This window comes from Scyliorhinus canicula, chromosome 13, assembly GCF_902713615.1.
Source record: "Scyliorhinus canicula chromosome 13, sScyCan1.1, whole genome shotgun sequence".
In the NCBI taxonomy this organism is placed as follows: Eukaryota; Metazoa; Chordata; class Chondrichthyes; order Carcharhiniformes; family Scyliorhinidae; genus Scyliorhinus; species Scyliorhinus canicula.
The window spans coordinates 121554773-121579206 of NC_052158.1; the positions used below are offsets into that span (position 1 = coordinate 121554773).

General features: G+C 46.7%; 1 protein-coding gene across 1 annotated transcript in view; it reads right to left on the reverse strand.

Annotated features, from left to right (window-relative positions):
• atp11b (ATPase phospholipid transporting 11B (putative)) overlaps positions 1-24434 on the reverse strand; it is a 190280-nt gene that overhangs the window by 160615 nt on the left and 5231 nt on the right. The window contains 4 exon segments of the mRNA XM_038817479.1: positions 10177-10284; positions 15135-15215; positions 16202-16291; positions 23582-23698. Coding sequence (XP_038673407.1) covers positions 10177-10284; positions 15135-15215; positions 16202-16291; positions 23582-23698 — 396 coding nt within the window.

A 24434-nucleotide genomic window follows, 5' to 3' on the forward strand; every position in this document is an offset into this window, starting at 1 on the left:
AGTCCTTTAAAAGCAGGAGCTGCCAGAAGTCCCGGGAACATATATTCAAGATAAGTGGCAGAAGTCGAGAAGACCGGAAGAACTTTTCTTACGCAGAGGGTAGTGGGAGTCCGAATTCGCTCCCAGAGTTGGTGGTGGAAGTAGAGACCTTAAACTCATTGAAAAAAGTACCTGTATCTGTACTGCAGGTGCTTAAACTACAGGGCTATGTACTGGGTGCGGAAGGTGAGATTAGAAAGGGCACCTGGGTGTACCGACGCTGGCATGGGACAGTGCTGTAACTTTTCCATGGTTTCTAAAGGTTTGCAAGTGTGAGTGGAGAGGATATAAACCAAATTGACACGGATGGTGTAGAAGTAGAAAAGAGGAATAAGGCACATAAGGAAATATGGGCAGCTGGTAGCACAAGTGACTAGCACTGTGGCTTCACAGCTCCAGGGTCCCAGGTTCGATTCTCTGCTTGGGTCACTGTCTGTGCGGAGTCTGCACGTTCTCCCCGATGTCTGCATGGGTTTCCTCCGGGTGCTCTGGTTTCCTCCCACAGTCCAACGACGTGCAGGTTAGGTGGATTGGCCGTGCTAAATTGCCCTTAGTGCCCAAAAGGTTAGGAGGGGTTATTGGGTTACGGGGATAGAGTGGAAGTGAGAGCTTATGTGGGTCGGTGCAGATTCAATGGGCCGAATGGCCTCCTTCTGCACTGTATGTTCCATGTTAAATGAGGGTGTTGCATAGTTTCTAGACAGCACAGTAGCAGTGGGTGGCAATGGGTGGCATGGTGGCACACTGCTGCCTCACAGCTCCAGGCTCCCAGGTTCAATTCTGGCCTCGGGTCACTGACTGTACAGAGTCTGCACGTTCCCCCAGTGTCTGCATGGGTTCCCTCCAGGAGCTTCAGTTTCCTCCCACAGTCCAAAGGTGTACAGGTCAGGTGGATTGGCTACGCTAAATTGCCCTTTACGTGTCCAAAAGGTTCTGTTGGGTTACTGGGTTCATAGAATCATAGAATTTACTGTGCAGAAGGAGGCCATTCGGCCCATCGAGTCTGCACTGGCCCTTACAAAGAGCACCCTACTCAAGACAACATCTCTACCATATCTCCGTAACTCGGTAATCCCACCTAACCTTTTATTTTTGGACACCGAGGGCAATTTAGCATGGCCAATCCACCTAACTCACACATCTTTGGACTGTGGGAGGAAACCGGAGCACCCGGAGGAAATCCACGGAGACACAGGCAGACAGTGACCCAAGCCAGGAATCGAACCTGGGACCCTGGAGCTTTGAAGCAACTGTGCTAACCACTATGCTACTGTGCTGCCCATGGTACATGGTACGGGGATATGGTGGCAGCGTGGGTTAAATACGGTGCTCTTTCCAAGGGCTGGTGCAGGCTCGATGGGCCGAATGGCCTCCTTCTGTACTGTAATTCTACGATTCTTTAATACCATATTAGATTGGAGCATTTGAGGACAACAAAGAAAGGTTTCATGCATGTGAACTCAAGTGTGGCGAATAAGGTTGGTGAGCTACATGCATAAATAGCCTCTTGGGAATGAGATATGCTGCTAATAACAGAATTGTGACTTTATACTTCAAAATTGTGTTTTAATATTCAAGGATACTGTCAGATAAGATAGGGCAGTAGAGAAGAGATGGGACGGCAATTTTGGTTCGGGAAGACATTGAAGTGTTGGAAAAAGAGGGGGTGTCATTGATGAGGCAGAGGCATAATCCATTTGGTTAGAGTGGAGAAGAGCAAACCTATCCCTCCACACCAACCTACGCCATCTCTCTTCATGACCACCATCTCTCAGCCACCTCCCTTCGACTTGTCACCTCTCCTCCCTTCCGATTGACATTTTACCTGACCCAAAAGCTGGCTGTGAACATGGGGTCAGGAGAGAGGTAGCGAGTGGGAGGAAGTGAGGTGGCAAGAGGGAGGATCAGGAGCAGTACACTGGCGCAGTGATTAGTACTGCTGCCTCTTGGTGCCAGGGACTTGGATTCGATCCAGGCCCCCAGGGTCACTGTCTATGTAGAGTTTGGACATTTCTCCCAGTGGTCTGTGTGCGTCTCACACTCACAACCCAAAAAAATGTGCAGGGCAGGTGAATTGGCCTTGCTAAATTGCCCCTTAATTGGAGGAAAAAAAAAAAAGAATTGGGTAGTCTGAATTTATTTTTTCAAAAAAGGAAGGGAAGGGACAGCACGGTAGCGCAGTGGGTTATCCCTGTTGCCTCACGACGCCGACGGGTCCCAGGTTCGATCCCGGCCCTGGGTCACTGTCTGTGTGGAGTTTGCACATTCTCCCCGTGTTTGCATGGGTTTCACCCCACAACCCAAAGATGTGCTGGCTAGGTGGGATTGGCCACGCTAAATTTCCCCCTTAATTGGAAAAAATGAATTGGCTACTCTAAAATTTATAATAAAAAAAAGGAAGGGAAGCAACAAATGCGAGGGTCACTGGGCCAGCTGCAGGAAAGACAAGTGTTGGCATAGCTTCATGCTCAAGAACTAACACGATGGTGAATTTCAACTATTATTTTTCATCTGGTTGACTGACCACATCAGGCTTGGCTCACATCTGTTAATGTCATGGGGGAGTCTACCAATTCTTTGCTTGCGGGCGAGAGCACCAGTAAACCTCATCTAACTATCAGGATACGTGTGGCTGCAATAATCAAATTGCACTTGATGGACTGTTGCACAGTCGGACTGAACATGACTTAGGAAAAAACAATCAACAGGCATTGGAGGGAGAGAATGTGAATGTCAAATTCTACAAGCCTGATCTAACTGGAAATTTGCTGAAGTAATAAAGTAGGCCGTTGAAGGGAATAAACATATGCTTTCTATGAGGATTTTTTTTTTTAAATAAACATTTTATTGAGGTAGTTTTTTGGCTTTGTAAACAGTTAGACATCAACAGAAAGAAAGCAAAAAAAGGCAAAAATGTGCAAACATCCATGTACTTTCAATACTTCAATCGTAACATACTGCACAAGCCTGCTCCTCTCCCACCGGTACTACCCGCCATATTTTTCCCTCCTACCTACTCTACACCCCCCACCCCCCCTGAACGCTCACTCTCCCGCAAAGAAGTCAATAAATCGTTGCCACCTCCGGGCGAACCCTGTACAGATCCCCTCAAGGCGAACTTAATTTTTTTCCATACCCAGGAAACTCGACATGTCCGCAGCCACAACTCAGTCTTCGGGGGCTTTGAATCCCTCCACGCCAATAGTATTCGTCGCCGGGCTATCAGGGAAGCAAAGGCCAAAACATCGGCCTCTTTCTCCCCCTGGACTCCCGGGTCTTCCGAAACCCCAACAATTGCCACCCCTGGACTCATCACCACCCTTGTTTTTAGCACCCGGGACATGATCCCCGCAAATCCCTCCCAGTACCCCCTCCGCTTAGGGCATGCCCAAAACATGTGAACGTGGTTCGCTGGTCCCTCCCCGCGCACCTAGCGCATTTGTCCTCTATCCCAAAGAATTTGCTCATCCGAGCCACCGTCATATGGGCCCGGTGAACGACCTTAAATTGAATCAGCCCGAGCCTAGCACATGTCGCGGTCGAATTTACCCTACTCAGGGCCTCTGCCTACAGCCCGTCCTCCATTTCCCTGCCTAGCTCCTCCTCCCATTTAAGTTTCAGTTCCTCTGTCTGGGACCTTTCCTCCCTCATGAGCACCTTATAAATACCCGAGACTCTACCCTCCCCTTCTTCCCCCCTAGAGACTATTCTGTCTAGTATCCCCATTGGCGGGAGGTGTGGGAAAGATGGGACCTGTCTATGAACAAAGTCCCGCAACTGTAGATACCTAAAATCATTTCCCATTACCAACCCAAATTTCTCCTCCAAGCTCCTCAAACTCGCAAAGCTCCCTTCCAGGAACATATCACCCACCCTTCCCACCCCCGCCCGCCGCCATACTCGGAACCCCCCCCATCCATACTCCCAGGGGCAAACCGATGGTTGTCGCAGATTGGTGCCCAGACAGACACCCCCATCTCCCCTACATGCCTCCTCCACTGGCCCCATATCCGCAGGGTTGCCACCACTACCGGGCTGGTGGTGTACTTGGCCGGCGGCAGCGGTAGAGGAGCCGTGACCAGGGCTGCCAAGCTGGAGCCCCTGCATGAAGCCGCCTCCACCCGCTCCCAAATAGACCCCGTACCCACCATCCACTTCCTTATCATAGCAATGTTGGCCGCCCAGTAAGAACTAATCAGACTCGGCAAAGCCAGCCCTCCCTCACTGCGGTTCCTCTCCAACAGCGCCTTCTTCACCCACGGGGATTTTCCCGCCCAGACAAAGCTCATGATCATCCTGTTAACTCTTTTGAAGGACTGTGGGATAAAGATCGGGAGGCACTGAAAAATAAACAAATCTAGGGAGGATTGTCATCTTTACAGTCTGCACCCTCCCTGCCAGCGACAGCGGGAGTGCATCCCATCTCCGAAACACTCCCTTCATACTGGCGCTGGAGGGTGTGCAGAGGAGATTCACTAGGTTAATCCCAGAGCTGAAGGGGTTGGATTATGAGGAGAGGTTGAGTAGACTGGGACTGTACTCATTGGAATTTAGAAGGATGAGGGGGGATCTTATAGAAACATTTAAAATTATGAAGGGAATAGATAGGATAGATGCGGGCAGGTTGTTTCCACTGGCGGGTGACAGCAGAACTAGGGGGCATAACCTCAAAATAAGGGGAAGTAGATTTAGGACTGAGTTTAGGAGGAACTTCTTCACCCAAAGGGTTGTGAATCTATGGAATTCCTTGCCCAGTGAAGCAGTTGAGGCTCCTTCATTGCATGTTTTTAAGGTAAAGATAGATAGTTTTTTGAAGAATAAAGGGATTAAGGGTTATAATGTTCGGGCCGGAAAGTGGAGCTGAGTCCACAAAAGATCAGCCATGATCTAATTGAATGGCGGAGCAGGCTCGAGGGGCCAGATGGCCTACTCCTGCTCCTAGTTCTTATGTTCTTATTTGCTCCACCACCCTGGCCAAATTTAACTTGTGCAGCCTGCCCTAGTCTCGTGCCACCTGGATTCCCAAATACCGGAAATTTTCCTCAACCAGCCTAAACGGTAGCCCTCTCGATCTGTTCTCCTGGCCCCTTGCCTGTACCACAAACATTTCACTCTTGGCCGTATTTAATTTGTATCCTGAGAACTGGCCGAACTTCCTCAGCATTCCCAGTATACTTCCCATCCCGGCCACTGGGTCCGACACGTACAGGAGCAGGTCGTCTGCGTAAAGAGAGACCCTATGCTCTACCCCGCCCCTCACCTTCCCCTTCCATCCCTCTGCGGCTCTCAGCGCAATCGCCAGCGGCTCTATGGCCAGCGCAAACAGCAGCGGGGAGAGCGGGCAGCCCTGTCTGGTCCCTCGGTACAACCTAAAGTACTCCGACACTTGTTAGTCCTGACGCTTGCCCTTGGGGCCTGATATAATAATTTGATCCAATCCACCAATCCCTCCCCGAACCCAAACCGTCCGAGCACCTCCCATAGATAGTCCCACTCCACCCGGTCAAAGGCCTTCTCGGCGTCCATTGCCACCACTACCTCCACCTCCCTACCCGCCGGGGGCATCATTATCACATTAAGTAATCTTCTCAGGTTGGCCGCCAGCTGCCTACCTTTCACGAACCCAGTTTGGTCCTCCCCAATCACCTCCGGTACGCAGTCCTCCATTCTAACCGCCAGTACCTTTGCCAGGAGCTTGGCATCAACATTAATCAGGGAGATTGGCCTGTAGGACCCGCACGCCTCCGGATCTTTACCCCGCTTCAATATCAGTGATATAGTGGCTTGCGACATTGTCGGCGGCAGGGTCCCTCTGTCCCTTGCCTCATTGAAAACCCTCACCAAGACCGGGCCCACCAGCTCAGAAAACTTCCTATAGAACTTTACTGGGTATCCATCCGGCCCCGGGGCTTTCCCTGACTGCATGGCCTTTAGGCCCCCCAATACCTCCTCCACTCTAATCGGGGCCCCCAGCTCATCCACTTGCCCCCCACCTACTGTAGGGAAGGTTAACCCGTCCAGAAACCTTTTCATCTCCTCCGGTTCTTCCGGCGGCTCCGAAGTATACAGCCTGCGATAGAAGTCCCGGAATACCTTATTCAATCCTGCCGGGTCCTCCACTTTGCATCCCTCCCCATCCCTCACTCTACCTATTTCCCTGGCCGCCTCCCTCCTCCCGAGTTGCTGCGCTAACAGTCTGCTAGCCTTTTCCCCATGCTCGTACACCACTCCCCTCGCCTTCCTAAGCTGTTCCACGGCCCTACTCGTGGATAGTGCCCCAGGTTCCGCCTGTAGTCTCTGCCTCTCCGAGTAAAACCCCCCCCCCGGGGACTCCGCGTGCTCTTCATCTATCCGACCCATTTCCCTGACCAATCTATCCATCTCTGCCCTGTCTGCTGTGGCTCTGTGGGCCCCAATTGAAATCAGCTCTCCCCCACACTACTGCCTTTAGCGCCTCCCACAGGGTCGCCGCTGAGACCTCCCCAGTGTCATTCACCTGCAAGTAATTTTGCATACACCTCCGAAGCCTCTCAGATCCCCTCCTCCGACAGCAGTCCCACGTCTAGCCTCCATTGCGGGCGTTGGTAGCTCGCTCCCACGATCTGCAGGTCTACCCAATGCGGGGCATGGTCTGAGATAGTAATTGCCGAGTATTCCGTGTTCTTTACCTCCCCTATACAATCCCTGCTGAGTACAAAGAAATCTATCCTAGAATATACTTTATGGACGTGCGAGTTAAACGAGTAGCCCCTTCCTGTCGGCTGTCTATCTCTCCAGGGGTCCACTGCCCCCATTTGCTCCATAAACCTTTTCAAGTCCGAGTGGAAGACCTGGCTAATCCAGCCCTTCCTTAGCCTGGTCAGACACTTTCAGATGTGTCTCCTGCAACATAATTACGTCCGCCCTCAGAGCCCGCAAGTGCGCGAACACCCGCGCCCTCTTAACCGGCCCATTCAGTCCCTTGACGTTCCAGGTGATCAGCCTGGTCAGGGGGCACAACCCACCCCCCCACCCCGCCGGTCAGCCATAGCCTTTCTCGGGCCGGCCCCCGGCCCGTGCGTCGCGCCGTTCCTGGCCCGCCCTTTGGCTGCCTCCACCCTCGACCTCCTTTCCAGTGCCTATTTCAAGTCTCTCCCACGTCAGCAGAACAACCCCCCCCCCCCCCCATCCACTGGCTGTGATCCCCCCCCCCCCGGATACCCCTGCCATCCACTGGCTGTGATCTCCCCTCCCGATACCCCCGCCATCCACTGGCTGTGATCTTCTCCCCCCCCCCCCCCCCCCCCCCCCCCCACTCCACCTGACTCCCTTGACTAGCTAATCTGCTAGCCCGGTGACTCAACACTCCGGCGCCTTCCTGTCTCATTCCCATTGTTTCCCCGTCCTCCACCCCACTCCCCGGCGCCCCATCCCCCTCTCCAACCCACTGGAGCAAGCCGGCTCCAGTGTCCTCCGCGAGCTGCACGGAAAAAACAGAAAAAAAGAACAAAAAAACCCATGAGAAAAAAAAAGTAAACCCCCCAAACCAATGTCCATGAACAAAGGAAAGAGTCCCAAATGTTCCGCTTGGCACCTTTGGCCCAGCAAACCGTTGAACAGCAGTCCAGGCCCATTCGGCGTACCTTCCCACGGTAATCCTCGGGCCCTAATTCACTTCCGTGGGGCCTCTTTCCGGGACCAGCCCCTGATCCCTCGCAAGATCCATCGCTTCTGCAGGCTCGGAGAAGGAGTGGTGTTGACCCTGGTGCGTGACCCATAGGCGAGCTGGGAACAGCAGACCAAACTTCACATGCTTCTTGAACAGCACCTCCTTGACATTTTTAAAGGCTGCTCGCCGCCGAGCCACCTCCTGGCTTAGGTCCTGATAAATGCGGAGAACACTGTTGTTCCACGTGCTGCTCCTGGCGCTCTTTGCCCACCACAGCACCCGCTCCTTGTCCACGAACCTGTGGAACCTAATCACCATCGGGCCGGGGGGGTCCGCCCGGCCGCCCCTGCCTCGCCTGCACTGTGTGCCCCCTCCAGCTCTGGCGGTCGCGGAAAGGCTTCGGCCCCCATCAGCTGCTTCAACGGGTCTGCTGCAAACGCTGCGGCATCAGCTCCCTCAGCCCCCTCCGGGAGGCCGACCATCCTCGGGTTGTTCCTGCAGACTCTATTCTCCAGCTCCTCCACTCTGTCCAGCAGTCTTCTCTGCCGCTCTTTCAGCCCGTCAACTTCTAGTGCTGCAACCGTCTGCGCATCCGCCTGCTCCTCCACCGCCTCTCCCAGCTCCTTAACTTTGACATCTTGCGCATACAGCCTCTGGTTCAGCTGATCCACCGCTTTCTGGATTGGGTCCAAGCTGTCCCGCTTCAAAACTGGATTTCATTACCTGGAGCATGTTATCCAGGGCCTGCTGGATTGCTGAGTCCGGGGTCCGTGTCCCCGCCATCTTCGGTCCCAGATAATTTTCTTCAGGTCCTTGCCTCTGTCCCTTTTTCTCCTGCCTTCTGGACTCCCGCTGTTCCATGTGCCACAGCCCGCTCTTCAGCACTTTCGCTGCCGCCTTCCTTCTCCCAGCTCCTTAACTTTTACCTCTTGAGCATCTGAAGTGGGTCCAAGTTGTCCTGCTTCAGCGACTCCAAAACTGTTTTTCTTCTCCTGGAGCAAGAAAGGTCCGTGTGTCCGCCATCTTAAGTTCCAGGTCAGTTTCCTCTGCTCCTTGCCTCTGTCTCTTTCTCTCTCTCTTCCTCTACCTCCTTGCCTCCCACGGTTCCATCGATTGCAGCCCGCTCTCCAGCACTTTCGCGGCCTCCTTTTTGCCGCTCCGTGGTCCCACTATCACGGGGAATCCTTGTCCACGAACCTGTGGAACCTAATCACCATCGGGCGGGGGGGTCCCGCCGGAGTGAGAGCCCGCCGAATGTGCGGCTCACTCAAACATCGCCGCCACCGGAAGTCTTCTATGAGGATTTTAACAAACATTTGACAAACTACCAAGAAAGATGATTCACAAAACAGGAGGGTCAATTGGAGCAAAGATTGGCTTAAACACAAGAATCAACGAGTTATGGTAAATAGTTGCTTTTCAGCTGCTGGATGACAGACAGTGGAGTTTGCCATGGGTGTACTGGGATCACTGCTTTTTATTTTTATTATCGATATGCACATTCCAATATCTTGCACATTGGAAGACAGCAACATTTCAAAGTTAACCTTTTTATCAGGTGTTGATGAAAGGTTGTTGACCAGAAACATTAACTCTTGTCTCTCTCTCTCCACAGATGCTACCTGACCTGCTGAATGTTCCCAGCATTTTCTATTTTTATTTCAGACTACCAACATGCGCAGAATGTTACATTTGTAAAATTTCAAATTTTCTGATGATAAACAGAGAATAATACAAATTGATGCATTGGGACATAGATGGGCCAGTAGAATAGGCAGGCAAGTGGAATTTAGTATTGTGAAGTGATGCATTTTGGTAGGAAGGATAGGGAGAGGCAATATAGACTCAATGGCACATTTCTAACGAAGGTGAAGGGACAAAGCCACTGATCTTTTTAATTGGCAAGACATATCGAGAGAGTGGAGCAAAGTATATGGGGCCCTGGGCTTCATAAATGCAGGGGCCGGGTACAAAAGCAGCTAAGTTACACTGAATATTTATAAGGCTCTAGTTAGGTCACAACTAGAATTCTGGTCAGCACACGTTAGAAAGGGCAGGAGGGTCCTTGGCAGGGTGCAAACGAGATTTACTGGAATGATTCCAGGGGTTGGGAATTTTAGCTACAAGGTTGTATTGGAGAAGCTGGGTCTGGGGAAAATGGGGGATTGAAGGAAGAATTTTTTTTTTTTAAAAACACAATGTTAAAGGCTGGGTACTTGCTGCTTCGAAGGGCAGTGGGAATGGAGACAATGATTTAAGGACACTTAAAGAAACTAAACTTGCATGGGCTACAACAATAAAACAGGGAAATTAAACAATGAATTGCTCTGCAAAGTCAGCATGGGTTCGTTCTGTGCTGCAATGAGTCTGGCAACTCGAGGACAATTAGGGATGGGCAATAAATGCTGGTCCTGCCAGCAATGCACTCTTTTTAGGAATGAATAAAACAATCAATGCACTACAAAAACTGGAGAGAAAAAAAGACTTACTCTTATGTTTTGTGATCTTGTTTGGACAAGACCACCACTTCGAATCACATACACAGCAGTGTTATTTACTTCATTATCTGCTTTGTGCCGCAACCAATCTTCATAACCCTAAATATATAAACAATATTTTCATTTATAATCTAATGTAAACAAGAATTTTCACTTCTTGCCATGCCCAATTATAAATGATCATTTTAGAATAGAGAAAACTAAATCCATACTGTTAAATAAAATGCTCCCAACACTTTGTGGAGGGGCCAGGAGTCAAGCGCTGATTCTTCATACTCACCCTTACAAAAGCAAATAAAATACACAAAACCCCAATTCCAAGGGGAGTTGCATATATAACACACAACTCAACTTAACACCAAACTAAAGCACGGTTCAGAACCAACAACATTCCATATATTATGCAGAGGACTGGGAGCAACATGTTCGGATATGATCAAACCGTCAAAGCCTTCCAAAGGAAGGAAAAAGCTAGAACTACCAGAACTAACCCACAGGATAACAAGGGATCATGACCCGACCCAGGGTCCGTATTTGCCTAGTGCACGCCAAGCAGCCACCAATGAAGAGGAGAACAGGCTGCTTAGTCAACCAGAAAGGTCCCCCACCCTCCAGGGGGTGACAGGATACCCACCAAGCATTGGACTCGGCTCATTCCCAGGCCTCAGTGCACTGAAGAAGCAAAACCTGATCTCCTGGACTTCCGGTGGTGGTCATGGACTAAGTAGTTGCACACAGGGTGGCTTAAAGATCCAATTTCAACCCCCTTTTTTTCTCCCCCACGGGCACTGTTGCTGGAAAGAGGTAGATTAAATCGAATCTCTTCAACAGCTCTGACGCTTTAAAATGTCAGCTGGCAGTAAAAAGCAAAAGTAAAAAAAACAAGGAAAATCCCGCTCCATTGTCAGAGGAGCCACGTGGCAAAAAAAAAAATACGGCGGACATTGTCGAGTAGTGGATGCCCACCCTGTCCTCCAGAGAAGCTGATGGCCTTCACTGCAGGAGAACTCCAGAGGCAAATACATAAAAATGGGCTGGGAGCGAGTTGAGTGCGGGTGCACAAAGTTATGGAAATTTTGTGTTGGTGTTGGGTTACATGTGGGTTTTGTTGTTAGATACAGTGCCTGAAGGTTTTGCTGTTTCTGGTTCCAGGGTTGAACCATATAGGTGCCTGGGATAATTCATCTGGTTGAAGGGGGGTGCGGGTTTATTTTAGGCCTTTTCTTTTATTCCTTTCCCCCTCCTGCTTCTCCCCTCCAGTACTGTTAGGCAGGGAGTACAGGGTTAAGGGCTGTTCGGGCCCTTTCAGGTCCAGTTCTTGCATTTTTCTTTCAAGTGAGGGCTACCGTACCAGCAGCTATGCTAGTAAACGGAGGTAAAGTGAAGGGAGAGGCCGCGAAAGGCTGCCCGAGGTGGAGGCGGCATCTGGCACGGTTGGACTGGCAGAGTTGGGGTGGTACGGCAACATGTCAATGTCTGATGGGTATATGTTGCTGTTGGGGGATGGGTGGGGGTCTGTGAACTCATCAAAGAGGGCAGGAGAAGAGGAAGGGGGAGGGGATGAATGCTGGCCATATAGGTATTTGTATTTAAGGAGTTGAAGGAGGGTGGTGGCCACCTTCGAAGGGCCAGGAAAAGAGACGGGCCTGGGCATGCGGAGTCCTAGCCACAAGGTGGATACAGCTGACCCCAATGGGGGAGGGGGGGTTCAGAGACTCCCTGTAAAAATCACCTGGACACCCTAAATGGGCCGGTCAAGAGATCCCGGATGTTTGCCCACTTGAAAACTGAAGTAGTCTTTCTAGAAGAAATGCATTTGAGGACCAGGGATCAGACGAGGCCAACATTGTAACAAACCCAGGGAGACGATGTGTAATGGTGAGTGGGGTTCTGGAGGGTGTGCCGGTGGTGCTAGTGAACATGTAGGTCCGAATGATTTCCCGGTGGACTTCCACAAGCAATTTGTAGCAGTGTTAGGGCCACATTCACTGTCAAAGACTCACTGTGCCTGGGGATTTTTCGCCCATGTTGGCATATGCATCAATTTCACTGATCCTAAAAAAAGACCCGGTGCAATGTGGTCATACAGGCCCATCTTCCTACCGAACACTGATGCAAAAGTGCCGACCACGGTTCTGGTGAAGCAGCTGGAAGGCTCCTTGCCAAAGGCGATTCCAGAGGACCAGACACCTGTCGGCCAATATCAGGCAGTACTTATTTGTGGTCATGGCCCCATCCAGGAAGATCTCCAAAGTGGTCATATCAATGGACACAGAGAAGGCCTTTGATCGGGTGGGGGCAGAGGTACCGCTTAGAGGTCCTGGAAAGATTCGGGTTTGGGCCAGTGTTCCACTCCGTGTCGCGTCTTTGCGTCCGACGTCACTTCGTCCAACGACACTTCGTCCACGTCTTTTGGTCCAACGTCTTTTTGTCCGCCCGTCTTTTGCTCCAACGTCACTTCGTCCAATTATCCAATTACAAATTAACTCCGTATAAAACCATTTAATTGATAAAATGTAAGTACAATACAGCAAGTGAATTTAATTGCTAAAATGCAAGTAATTTATAAAATGCAAGTAAAATGCAAGTTGAAAAATGCAGTTAAAAAGTTAAAAAATCTAAAAATGCAGTTAAAAAATCTAAAAGTTTACTAATTACTTAAAATTCCCGAAATTACTTAAAATTGATGTAAATTGTAAATTCCCTAAAAGTTAGATTTCCAGAACTGTACCCGAGAGAGAATAATGGGGAGAGGACAAGATGATTTGATATTCTACAATTCCGACAGACACAGATATAAGTGGGAGTCTAATTAGATTTAGACAATGAGTGCAGTTCTGAAAGAAGCAGATTTAAAATCGATTTTCGTCAAGTGATTAAAACCTCTGGTTGGCAGTGGGTTCTGACATTACAGGTCTGAAATGATCAAATATTCCATCAGATACAATGGCTCTCATCACGCTGGAGCATACATGGGTGAATATCCTGCAGCTTATCTTAATAATGTCTGGAGATCAAGCAGCACAAATGCAGAACTCAACCTCAAGAGGCGAAATAGGTGGAGAGGATCCTTGAGCAGTAACATTGAAAAACTAAATTAAACTATTTGTAATTGGATAATTGGAAGAAGTGACGTTGGACCAAAAGACGGGCAGACAAAAAGACATTGGACCAAAAGAAGTGGACGAAGTGTCGTTGGACGAAATGACGTCGGACGAAAAGACATAGCACCGTTCCACTCATGGGTGAAATTGCTATTCAATATTCCCATGGCAAATGTCCAGACAAACGCGGTGAGCTCACACTACTTCTGGCTGCACAGGAGCACTAGGCAGTGATGCCCCTGGTCCCCATTGCTGTTCACACTGACAATTAAACCACTGGCCATCGCACTTAGATCAAAGGGGTAGAGAGGCATTGAAAGGGGAAGCATAGAGGATGCAGATGATCTGTTGCTCTACATGTCTGACCCCGAGCAAGCATGGGAAAGATAATCCAATTTCTGAGGGAGCTTGGAAGCTTCAGGTTACAAGTTGACCCTCAGCAAGAGTGAGATATTCCCGGTAAACTCCAAATGTAGGGAGGCAGAGTTAGGGGCACTGCCATTCATGCTGGCATAAACAGTTTAGATAGCTCGGGATCGGGTTGCACATGTCTGGGCCCAGCTACACAAATTGAACTTGGCCAGATTGGTGGAGGGGGTGAGGGATGACCCAAGGAGATGGGATGGACTCCCACTCTCCCTTGAGAGAGTGCAGACGATCAAAATGAATATCTTGCCAAGATTTGTGTTTTGATTGCTTCTGATCTTCGTCCTCAAGTCCTTCTTCGCTCAAGTGGTCAAATTAATTTCGGCCTTTGTATAGACAGAGAAGACACCCAGGATTCGGAGAGGATCCTGCAGAAAAGACGGAAATTGGGAAGTCTAGCGCGACTAAACCCGAAGTTTTACTACTGGGCGGTGAACATGGAAATGGTGTGGGGAAAGCTTGGGGAACCGGGGGCCGAGTGGGTTCAAATCGAGGGGACCTCATGTGTAGGGTTGCCTTGCAGGCCCTGGCTACTGCCCCTCTTCCGTTCTCGCCGGCACGTTCACGATGAGCCCGGTGGTGATGGCATCACTGAGAACGTGGAACCAATTAAAGTTACATTTCAAAATGGGAGGCATGTCCTTATTGCCACCAATGTGCAGTAACCATAATTCATTCCATCGGGGATGGATATAACAGAGATTGTGGAGGAAGGGGGTCGAGGGGTTCAGGAACCTGCCCGTGGGCCGCCGGGCGGTTCAGGAACCTGCCCGTGGGCCGCCGGGCGGTTCAGGAATCTGTAGGTGGGCTGCATGTGCACAGCTCATGATCTGCACCGGTCGTGCCATACAACATGGTGCCAGCTGTGCGCAAACCCAATCCGCCATCGTTGACCTGACAGCCTACCCCCTGGCCACCCCCCCACTAGTCCCCCCAGCCGTAGCATAAGTGCCCCTGGACAGCAGTTAGGACCCCGGCCAAGCGTGGCGGTACTTGACACGTGGCCCACGACGTCAGGAACTCGGCCCATCGGGGGGCAGAGCAGCCCAGGTGGGCCAGCCGATGACCCAAGATATCTTCATTTAGGAATAATGCCCTCAAAAAGCTGAAAATAGTTGGTGTTTTTCGCCAACTGCCCCTTACTTGGGTGCTATTCCAGAGAAGTTGCAGTTTGGATTTCCCTGCACAAATTAAAGGGTACACCTTATCCTTCGTTAGTTTATCACAAGGAAGAATAAAATTAACCAAAATCAACCTAAATTTCTCAGAAATATCTCAATGGCTAATTTCATAGCAAGATGTCCATCCGCTTTCTAGTCAGAAATGGTTTCAGTAATAGATTCAACCAAAGTAAAAATACAAAGTTCAAAATATATAATGATTTCAGGGCTAATAATGAATATTAGTTTCATATCTCACCTGTTTGACTGCTGTTACTATAATTACAAAAAACAATGGCAGTCCACTGGTGTAAGGGCTGGTAGGAGTATCTATCATCAGCTGGAAAAGATGAAAGTAACCAATATGAACTCTACTTAAAATTTCATAACTACTACGGATGCAACAATGTACACATTTGGTATCTTTGCAGAATTTATCATAGAATCCCTGTAGTGCAGAACGCCATTCAGCCCATCGAGTCTGCATCAACCCTCTGAAAGAGCACCCTACCGATGCCCACTCCCACACCCTATCCCTGCAACCCCAACTAACCTTTGGACTCCAGGGGGCATTTTATCATGCCAATCTGCACATCTTTGGACTATGGGAAGAAAGTGGAGCACGAGGAGGAAACCCATGCAGACATGGGGAGAACATGCAAACTTCACACAGACGGTCACCCAAGATTGGAATTGAAACTGGGTCCCTGCGGCTGTGAGGTAACAGTGTTAACTACTGTGATGCCCATTATCAATGGTTTGTGAATTTTGTGCTCAGCACTTATGACAAAGAAACAATTTGTAGAAAGAACAGCAACGTCAGTATATTCCAACAGCCTAAAATGTCCTCTTATAATATTGTTTGTAAGCTGAAACCAAAAGCTGACTAATGTGTTTTTTGACTTCATTTACATACAAAAAAGGAATGCGATTTCCAGGTGGAGAGTTACATCACCTACATAGAAACCAAATAGTCATAAAGCTATTTGGAGTAATGTGATGGTTATAACATGTGCGAAGATGTGCGGGTTAGGTGGATTGGCCAGGCTAAATTGCCCTTAGTGTCCTAAAAAATAAGGTTAATGGGGGTTGTTGGGTTACTGGTATAGGTATATGTCGGCTTGAGTAGGGTGATCATTGCTCGGCACAACATCGAGGGCCGAAGGGCCTGTTCTGTGCTGTACTGTTCTAATTCTAAAAAAACAGATGACCTTCGGGTCCCAAGTCTGAATCAAATGGGGAGGTGGGGGGGGGGGGGGGGGGGGGGGGGGGGCATGTTCAACCAGTGATAACAATAATTTTCATACAGTCACTAAGCACACTTACTTGCACAAGAAATATTACAAGAAAGTAGAAGTTGGCTATTCTTCGGAATTGTTCAAATAAATTCTTTGGGATAAAATTCCATATTGTGTACTGTAAAGGAAAAGGAAAGTACTTATACATACATTATAAAAAAAGGCACATAAGTGGTTTCAAATGCAAAAATCATATTGTTGAACCAAATGTAGAGGCCTGTTGAGTCTTGCTTAGGAGATCATTATAAATAGGAACAGGAGTAGGCCATTCGGCCCCTCAAGCCTGCTCCGTCATTCAATAGGATCATGGCTGATCAGACATTCTTCACATCCACTTTCCTGCCTTTTCCTGTAACCATGGATTCCCTTACTGATCCAGAATCTATCCATCACAGCCTTAAATAGAAGCCACATTTATTTTGGCTTAAATTATAATCTATCTTTACATGTCACTCAAAAAGCAACTAAAATTCTAAATGTTTTAACTGTGATAACTAGGCCTGGAAAGAAAGAATTAGGAAATGGAGTAAGCAATTCAACAAAATCATGGCTAATCTTCTACCTCAACTCTACTTTTCTGCACTATTCCCTAATTCCCTTTGTTCTGAAAGAAAATCTATCAATCTCTGTCTACTCAACAACTGACAACAAGAGAATTTTAAAGATTCACATCACAATGAAGAAATTGCTCATCTCATTTCTAAATGGCTGAACCTTAGTCCTGAGGCTGGGTTTAGCAAAAGGGAGGAACTGAAGTAAATCAGTATTAGTAGAGAAATGGTGTTGGGTAAATTGATGGATTGAAGGCCGATAAATCTCTAGGGCCTGACAATCTACACCCCGGAGTACTTGAGGAAGTGGTCCGAGAAATAGTGAACACATTGGTGGTCATTTTCCAGAATTTTATAGAATCGAGTTCCTACAGATTGATAGGTAATTAATGCAACCCCATTATTTAATAAGGGAGGGAGGCAAAGAGAAAACCGAGAATTATAGACAAGTCAGCCTGTCAGTAGTGGGGAAAATTCTAGAATCTATTATCAAAGATTTTATAGCACAGCACTTGGAAACAGTGGTATAATCAGCATGTATTGACAAAAGGAAAATCATGCCTGATAAATCTACTGGAATTCAACGAGGCTGTAACTAGTAGAGTTGATGAAGGGGACCCAGCGGAAGTGGCTTATTTGGACTTTCAGAAGACTTTCGACACAGTCCCACATAATGCGCATGGGATTGGGAATAGTGTATTCAGATGGATAGAAAACTGATTGGCAGACAGGAAACAAAGAGTAGGAATAAACAGGCCTTTTTCCCAAATGGGTAATTATTGGGATATGGCAGGGATCAGTGCTAAGATCCGAGCTATTACCAATATATATTAATGATTTAGATGAGGGAACTAAACATGTTATCTCCAAATTTGCAGGTGACACAAAGCTAGGTGGGAGGGTGAGCTGTGAGGAGAATGCAGAAATGCTTCAGTATGATTTGGACAGGCTGAGTGAATGAGCAAATGCATGGCGGATGCAGCATAATATGGATAAATGTGAAGTTATCCATTTTGATAGCAAAAAACAGGATGGCAGATTATCTAAATGACTATAAATTGAGGGGAATGTGCAATGAGAACTGGTTGTCCTCGTCTACCATTTGCTGACGGTAAACGTGCAGCAGGCAGTAAAGAAAGCTAATGGTATGTTGGCCTTCATGACTAGAGGATTCAAGTACAAGGGCAGGGATGTCTTGCTGCAATTATACAGGGCGTGATGAGGCCACACCTGGAATATTGTGTGCAGTTTTGGTCTCCTTATCAGAGGAAGGAATTTCTTGCTATAAAGGGAGTGCAGAGAAGGTTTAGCAGCCTGATTTCTGGGATGGCTGGACTGACTTTTGAGGAAAGATTGAGTCGATTAGAATTATACTCACTGGAGTTTAGAAGAATGAGATGGGAATCGCATAATATCTATTCTAACTAGACTAGACAGGGTATGTGCAAGAAGGATGTTCCTGATGGTGGGGGCGTCCAGACATAGGGGTCATAGTCGAAGGATACGGGGTAAACCTTTTAGGACTTTCTTTCACCCAGAGAATGAAAGCCTGTAGCACAATAAGCAGTTGAGGCCAAAACATTGTATGGTTTCAAGAGGAATTACAAATAGCTCTTGGGGCTAACGGGATCAAAAGATGTGGAAGGGAAAGGAGGACTAGGTTAGCGAGTTGGATGACCAGCCATGATCATATTGAATGGCGGAGCAGACTCCAAGGACCAAATGACCTGCTCCTGTTTTCTATGTTTCTAGGATCCCCTGGCCCAGAGGTTGTGACCCCCAAATTCTAGATTCCCAACCAGAGAAAATACTTTCTCAGCATCTACTCGATCAAACCTCATACCAATTTTATGTGATTCTATAAGATCATTTCTCATTCTTCCAAATCTTTGTCAAGTGAACCTTTGTTGCATCTCCCCTTAGGACAAGTATATCACTCCTTTAGAAAAAAAAAATCAAACTATTCATACTACTTATGCGTGGCCTCAAAAATGCCCTGCATAATGGTGATAAGACTTCAGTACACTTGTTGCAAAAAGATTGACACAAGGTTAACATATCCTTACTGATTGCTGGCTGTACCTGCATGTTAACTTTGTGATTCATGTACAAGGTCACCCAGTCCATATCAATGTATTCCATCTGCCATACTACTGTCAAACCTGTCTTTATCTTTGCGTAATCGCTTAGTGTCCTCCACTCTGCCTATTTTCCCATCAAACTTTGTATCATCTGCAAACTTAGATATGTTATGCTTATGTCCAAGTCATTAATAAAGACTGTAAATAACTAAATGGCCAAGCACTGATCTTTGAAATAGTTAAACGCCTGCCACTGAAACAGTGTTGTTTATGCCTATTCTCGGTTTTCATAAATCAATGAAAATATTGAATTCCACCAGTCCTGATGTTATTGCACAATCTCAAGTGGCATCCTATCGAAAGCCTCTTGAAAATCCAAATACCTCCATATCCAATCCCCCTGCATGCATTCTACTGATTATATCCTCAAAATATTTGATTGGTTCCTTTAAAATGAGCAAAGTATTACAATTAAATAAGGGTAACTACAAAGGCATGAGGGAGGAGTTAGCCAGAGTTGACTGGAAAAGGAGACGGGCAGGGAACACAGTGGAACAGAAATGGCAGGAGTTTTTGGGGGTTATTTGGGAGGCACAGAAACTCAAACCAAGGAGGAGGAAACATGCTAAGGGTAGGACAAGGTATCCATGGTGACGAAAAAGTCAAGGACAGCATAAAAGCAAAAGAAAAAGCATACAAAGTGGTAAGGATTAGTGGGAAGCCAGAGGATTGGGAATCCTTTAAAAGCGAGCAGAGGACAACTAAAAAAGCAGTAAGGGGAGAGAAAATGAAATATGAATGCAAGCTAGTTAGTAATATAAAAGAAGATAGGAAGAGTTTCTTTCAAAAAGAGGCAAAAATAGACATTGGACCACTGGAAAACGTGGCTGGAGAAGTAATAATAGGAAACAAAGAACTGGCAGACAAACTGAATAGTTACTTTGCATCAGTCTTCATGGTGGAAGACACCAGTGGAATGCCAGGGTTCCAGGAGAATCAGGGGGCAGATGTGAGTGCAGTGGCCATCACTAAGGAGAAGGTTCTGAGGAAACTGAAAGGTCTGAAGGTGGATAAATCACCTGGACCTGATGGACTACACCCCAGGATCCAAAGAGATAGCGGAGGAGATTGTGTAGGCATTGGTGGTGATCTTTCAGGATTCACTGGAGGCAGTAAGGGTCCCAGAGCACTGGAAAGTGGCAAATGTAACAAAACTATTTAAGGGAGGGAGGGAGGCAGAAGAAGGGAAATTATAGGCCGGTTAGCCTGACTTCGATCATTGGTAAGATTTTAGAGTCTGTTATTAAAGATGAGATCGCGGAGAACTTGGAAGTGCATGGTAAAATAGGACTGAGTCAGCACGGCTTTGTCAAAGAGAGGTCGTGTCTGACAAATCTGTAAGAGTTCTCGGAGGAGGTAACAAGGAAGTTAGACAAAGGAGCACCAGTGGACGTGGACGTGATTTATTTAGATTTCCAGAAGGCCTTTGATAAGGTGCTGCATAGGTGATTGTTAAATAAGTTAAGAGCCCATGGTGTTCAGGGTAAGATCCTGGCATGGATAGAGGATTGGCTGACTGGCAGAAAGTGGGGCTAAATGGGTCTTTTTCAGGATAGCAGCCGGTGACTAGTGGGTGCCTCAGGGGTCTGTGCTGGGACCACAACTTTTCACAATATACATTAACCTTTTTATTTATTTATTATTAAAAGAGTATCCAATTCATTTTTTCCAATTAAAGGGCAATTTAGCGTAGCCAATTCACATAGCCTGCACATCTTTGGGTGGTGGGGGCCAAACCCACACAAACACGGGGAGAATGTGCAAACTCCACACGGACTGTGACCCAGAGCCAGGATCGAACCTGGGACCTCAGCGCCGTGAGGCAGCAGGGCTCACCCCCTGTGCCACCGTGTTGCCCTCCACAATATACATTAATGATCTGGAATAAGGCATTGTTGCTAAGTTTGCAGATGATACAAAGATCTGTAGAGGGACAGGTAACATTGAGGAAGCAAGGGGGTTGCAGAAGGATTTGGACATGCTAGGACATGATGGCAATGAAGTGGCAAATTGTGATGGCAATGAAGTGAGAGATTATGCACTTTGAAAGGATGAATTTAGGCATAGACTATTTTCAAAATGGGGAAATGCTTAGGAGATCAGAAGGACAAAGGGGCTTGGGAGTCCTTGATCATGATTCTCTTGAGGTTAATGTGCAGGTTCAGTTGGCATTTAAGAAGGCAAAGGCAATGTTAGCATTCATGTCAAGACGGCTAGTATACAAGACCAGCGATGTACTTCTGAGGCTGTATAAGGCTCTGGTCAGACCCCATTTGGAGTATTGTGAGCAATTTTGGACCCTGTATCCAAGGAAGGATGTGCTGGCCTTGGAGAGGGTCCAGAGGAGGTTGGCAAGAATGATCCCTGGAATGAACAGCTTGTCGTATGAGGAACGGTTGAGGACTCTGGGTCTGTACTCGTTGGGAGTTTAGAAGGATGAGGGAGATCTTCTTGAAACTTACAGGATACTGCGAGGCCTGGATAGAGTAGACGTAGAGAGGATGTTTCCACTTGTAGGAAAAAATGGAACCAGAGGACACCATCTCAGACCAAAGGGAAGATCCTTTAAAACAGAGATGAGGAGGAAATTCTTCAGCCAGAGGGTGGTGAATCTGTGGAACGCTTTGCCACAGAAGGCTGTGGAGGCCAAATTACCGAGTGTCTTTAAGACAGAGATAGGTGGGGTTATGATTATTAAGGGGGTCAGGGGTTATGATTATTAATGGGGAGAAGGCAGGACCACGTGGATGAGAAAAATATCAGCCATGATTGAATGGCGGAGCAGACTCGATGGGCCGAGTGGCCTAATTCTGCTCCTATGTCTTCTGCTCTTAAAGTGACTACCTGGTTATGGTAAATGGTTAAACAAAAGTCATCCCACTGGTTATATCCTCAAAAAGCTCTCAGAATTATTATTTTTGCATAAATCCACGCTGATGGTTAACCAGATCATGATCGATTAAGTGCCCTGTTACTAGATCCTTAATAATAGATTCTACCACTTTGCCTACAACAGATGTTAGGCTAACTGGCCTTTAATTCTCAGTTTTCTCTCTTCCTCCTTTTTTAAAATAACAGGATTGCGACCATTTGAATCCGAGGGAACTGGTCTAGAATCTATGGAATCCTGGAAGATGAAACCATGTACATCCACTATCTGCCCAGATACCTATTTTAAAACCAGAGGATAAAAGACATCAGGTCCAGGTGGTTTGTTACCACCTCAGCCCACTAATTTCTCCAATACGCTTACGCGACTTGCATTGGTCAACCTTTGCTTCCCCATCACTTCTGAAATTTTTCCAGAAGTAGATGCATTAAGAGTGGGATTCCGCGCCCCCACCACCTCCCGTGCTATGTTTTGCAGCAGTGGAGATGCCCCCGGTGGGATCAAAAGAAGAAATAGGGAACCTATCCACCAACTGGGTAACAAAACAAAAGGCAACAACCTCATTATTAATACCAATATGGGCACAAAATGCCTCTTTAGAAGAAACTACATGCAATTTTGTGTTGTCATGAAATCTGCCCTATTTAATCTTAGAATGGGAGATAATAATCTCTGATAAAACTTTCCAAGAGAAAACACAAAATCCTCATCACCATTGATGTCCGAAATCAATCAACAAAAGATTTAAACTATCAAAAATTACAATCTATTTTAAAAACTTATTTATCATTTGGTTTTATAGTAACTTTCATGTAGCATATTTCATTTGACCAGGTGACCATATACCTAATTTTAAAAGAAACCAATCAATTTATTCAGCAACAATGACAAAAATAGTAATCATGCACTTTAGGGGATGAGGAAGAAAAAAAAACCAGGCGAATAGAGAAAGCAGAAGAGAAACTTACTGCTCACCACATTAACCCTGTAAATGCTGTACCTGTGTCATTGGGTCAGAGATTAACTGAAATAGCCCTGCATATATCCTCACTTTCTCTATGTTTAATCATTTTGACAACACAATTACCGTAACCACGTTCCTCCCTACCACTGTGATCTCCTCCAATCCTGGTCCAGCAACGTCTTGATTTTCAAATCTCCATCGTTGTTTTCCAATCTCTTCATGGCCTTGTTCCCACCGCATGCCACACCCATCATCTCTGCAAACTCCAGTACTCCTACAACCTTCCGAGGTCTCTGCTACTATAAATCTGAACTATCGCACAATCTGAATTTTTATTGCTCCAGGACTGGTGGCTATACCTTCAGCTGCCTAGGTTCCAAAGCTCTGGGCTTGCCTTCCTAAACCATCCCACCTTTCTCCCAGATACCCTTTAAATTTTGCATTTAACTTTTGGCACCTGCCCAGTGTTTTACTGTTTGAGAATTAGTCCTGTGGATTGCCTTGAGATGTTTTACTATGTTAAAGGCACTGTATAAATGTAAATTGCTTAATTACCACAGCAATGCTGCAACAGAATACATCTGTCTCTCTTGTGGGGACCATGAATTGGATTCAATTTGAATTGGTTTTTGGAGCAGGCAAAGAGCTGGATTAGGGTTTCGCCCTGTCCATACTGAGTTCTGGCTTTGTAACTCTGAAAAAGTAATAACAGCAATAATCTGACTGCTGCTATAATCTTCTCCAAGATAATCACACAAGCTAAATTTCCTATAAATTGCAAGGGTTACTATCACAATGCAGATAGGTATTTGAAAAAGCAGACATTATGAAACAAATCAACTTTCATTAAATCCCTCCATACCTTAGATGATATCATCCTATTGTCTGGAAACTTCTGTTGAATAAAATCGTTATGAGGGGGAAAATGATTGGCAACATAAATTGTCCTTGTGGGACTCTGATGAGGTGGGTCAAATCCCTGTAAAAGAAAATAAATTTGTTGCTAGATGGATTTCATATGTCAATACGAACTAGAAATGTCACCATGTTCTATTGAATATATAGTATTCGCAACCAATCTTCCGGACCTATCATAGTAGCACTTTAAAATTGTAGGAAAAATAGCAAACCATACCTGATAAAAGGTTAGAATCTTAGTAAAAAAGCAAGTGGAAACAGCTGACCACATCTAAAGGGTGTTTTATTGCAGCTGAAACAAAACAGATTCAATCAGATATCCTAAGGAGTAGGATGGAAGAATAGAGCAGTTGGCTCCAAGATCTCGTTGATAGGGCACATTTTGAAGTTGGGGAGATCTAGAGCAAGGGCAGAGGTATTTATGTTGCAGCACAAGGGTGAGGTTGAGATGGTTCAAGAGCAAAAAGGAGAATGCTTGGTAGAGCAAAATTGGAAGAGCCAACGAAAGTCAACAAGTGTATATACAACTGGATGGATGAGTGGGACAGTACATAGTTAAGCAGATAGCAGATTTTGAGTTGTGGTAGGACTGATCAACACAAGCGTGCTTTAATGCTCAAGATTCAAATGGGAACTTTAGATGTTGTCTTTTATACATTTAAGTTCCTATATAAATGCAGCATTATAAAATAAATCATGAACATTTGCAACGATGAAAATTCAGGGAGAAGAAAGATCGTGCAAGATGGTATATTTTAGAGCTCAGGAAAGACAAAGTATAGAGGCACAATCACTGC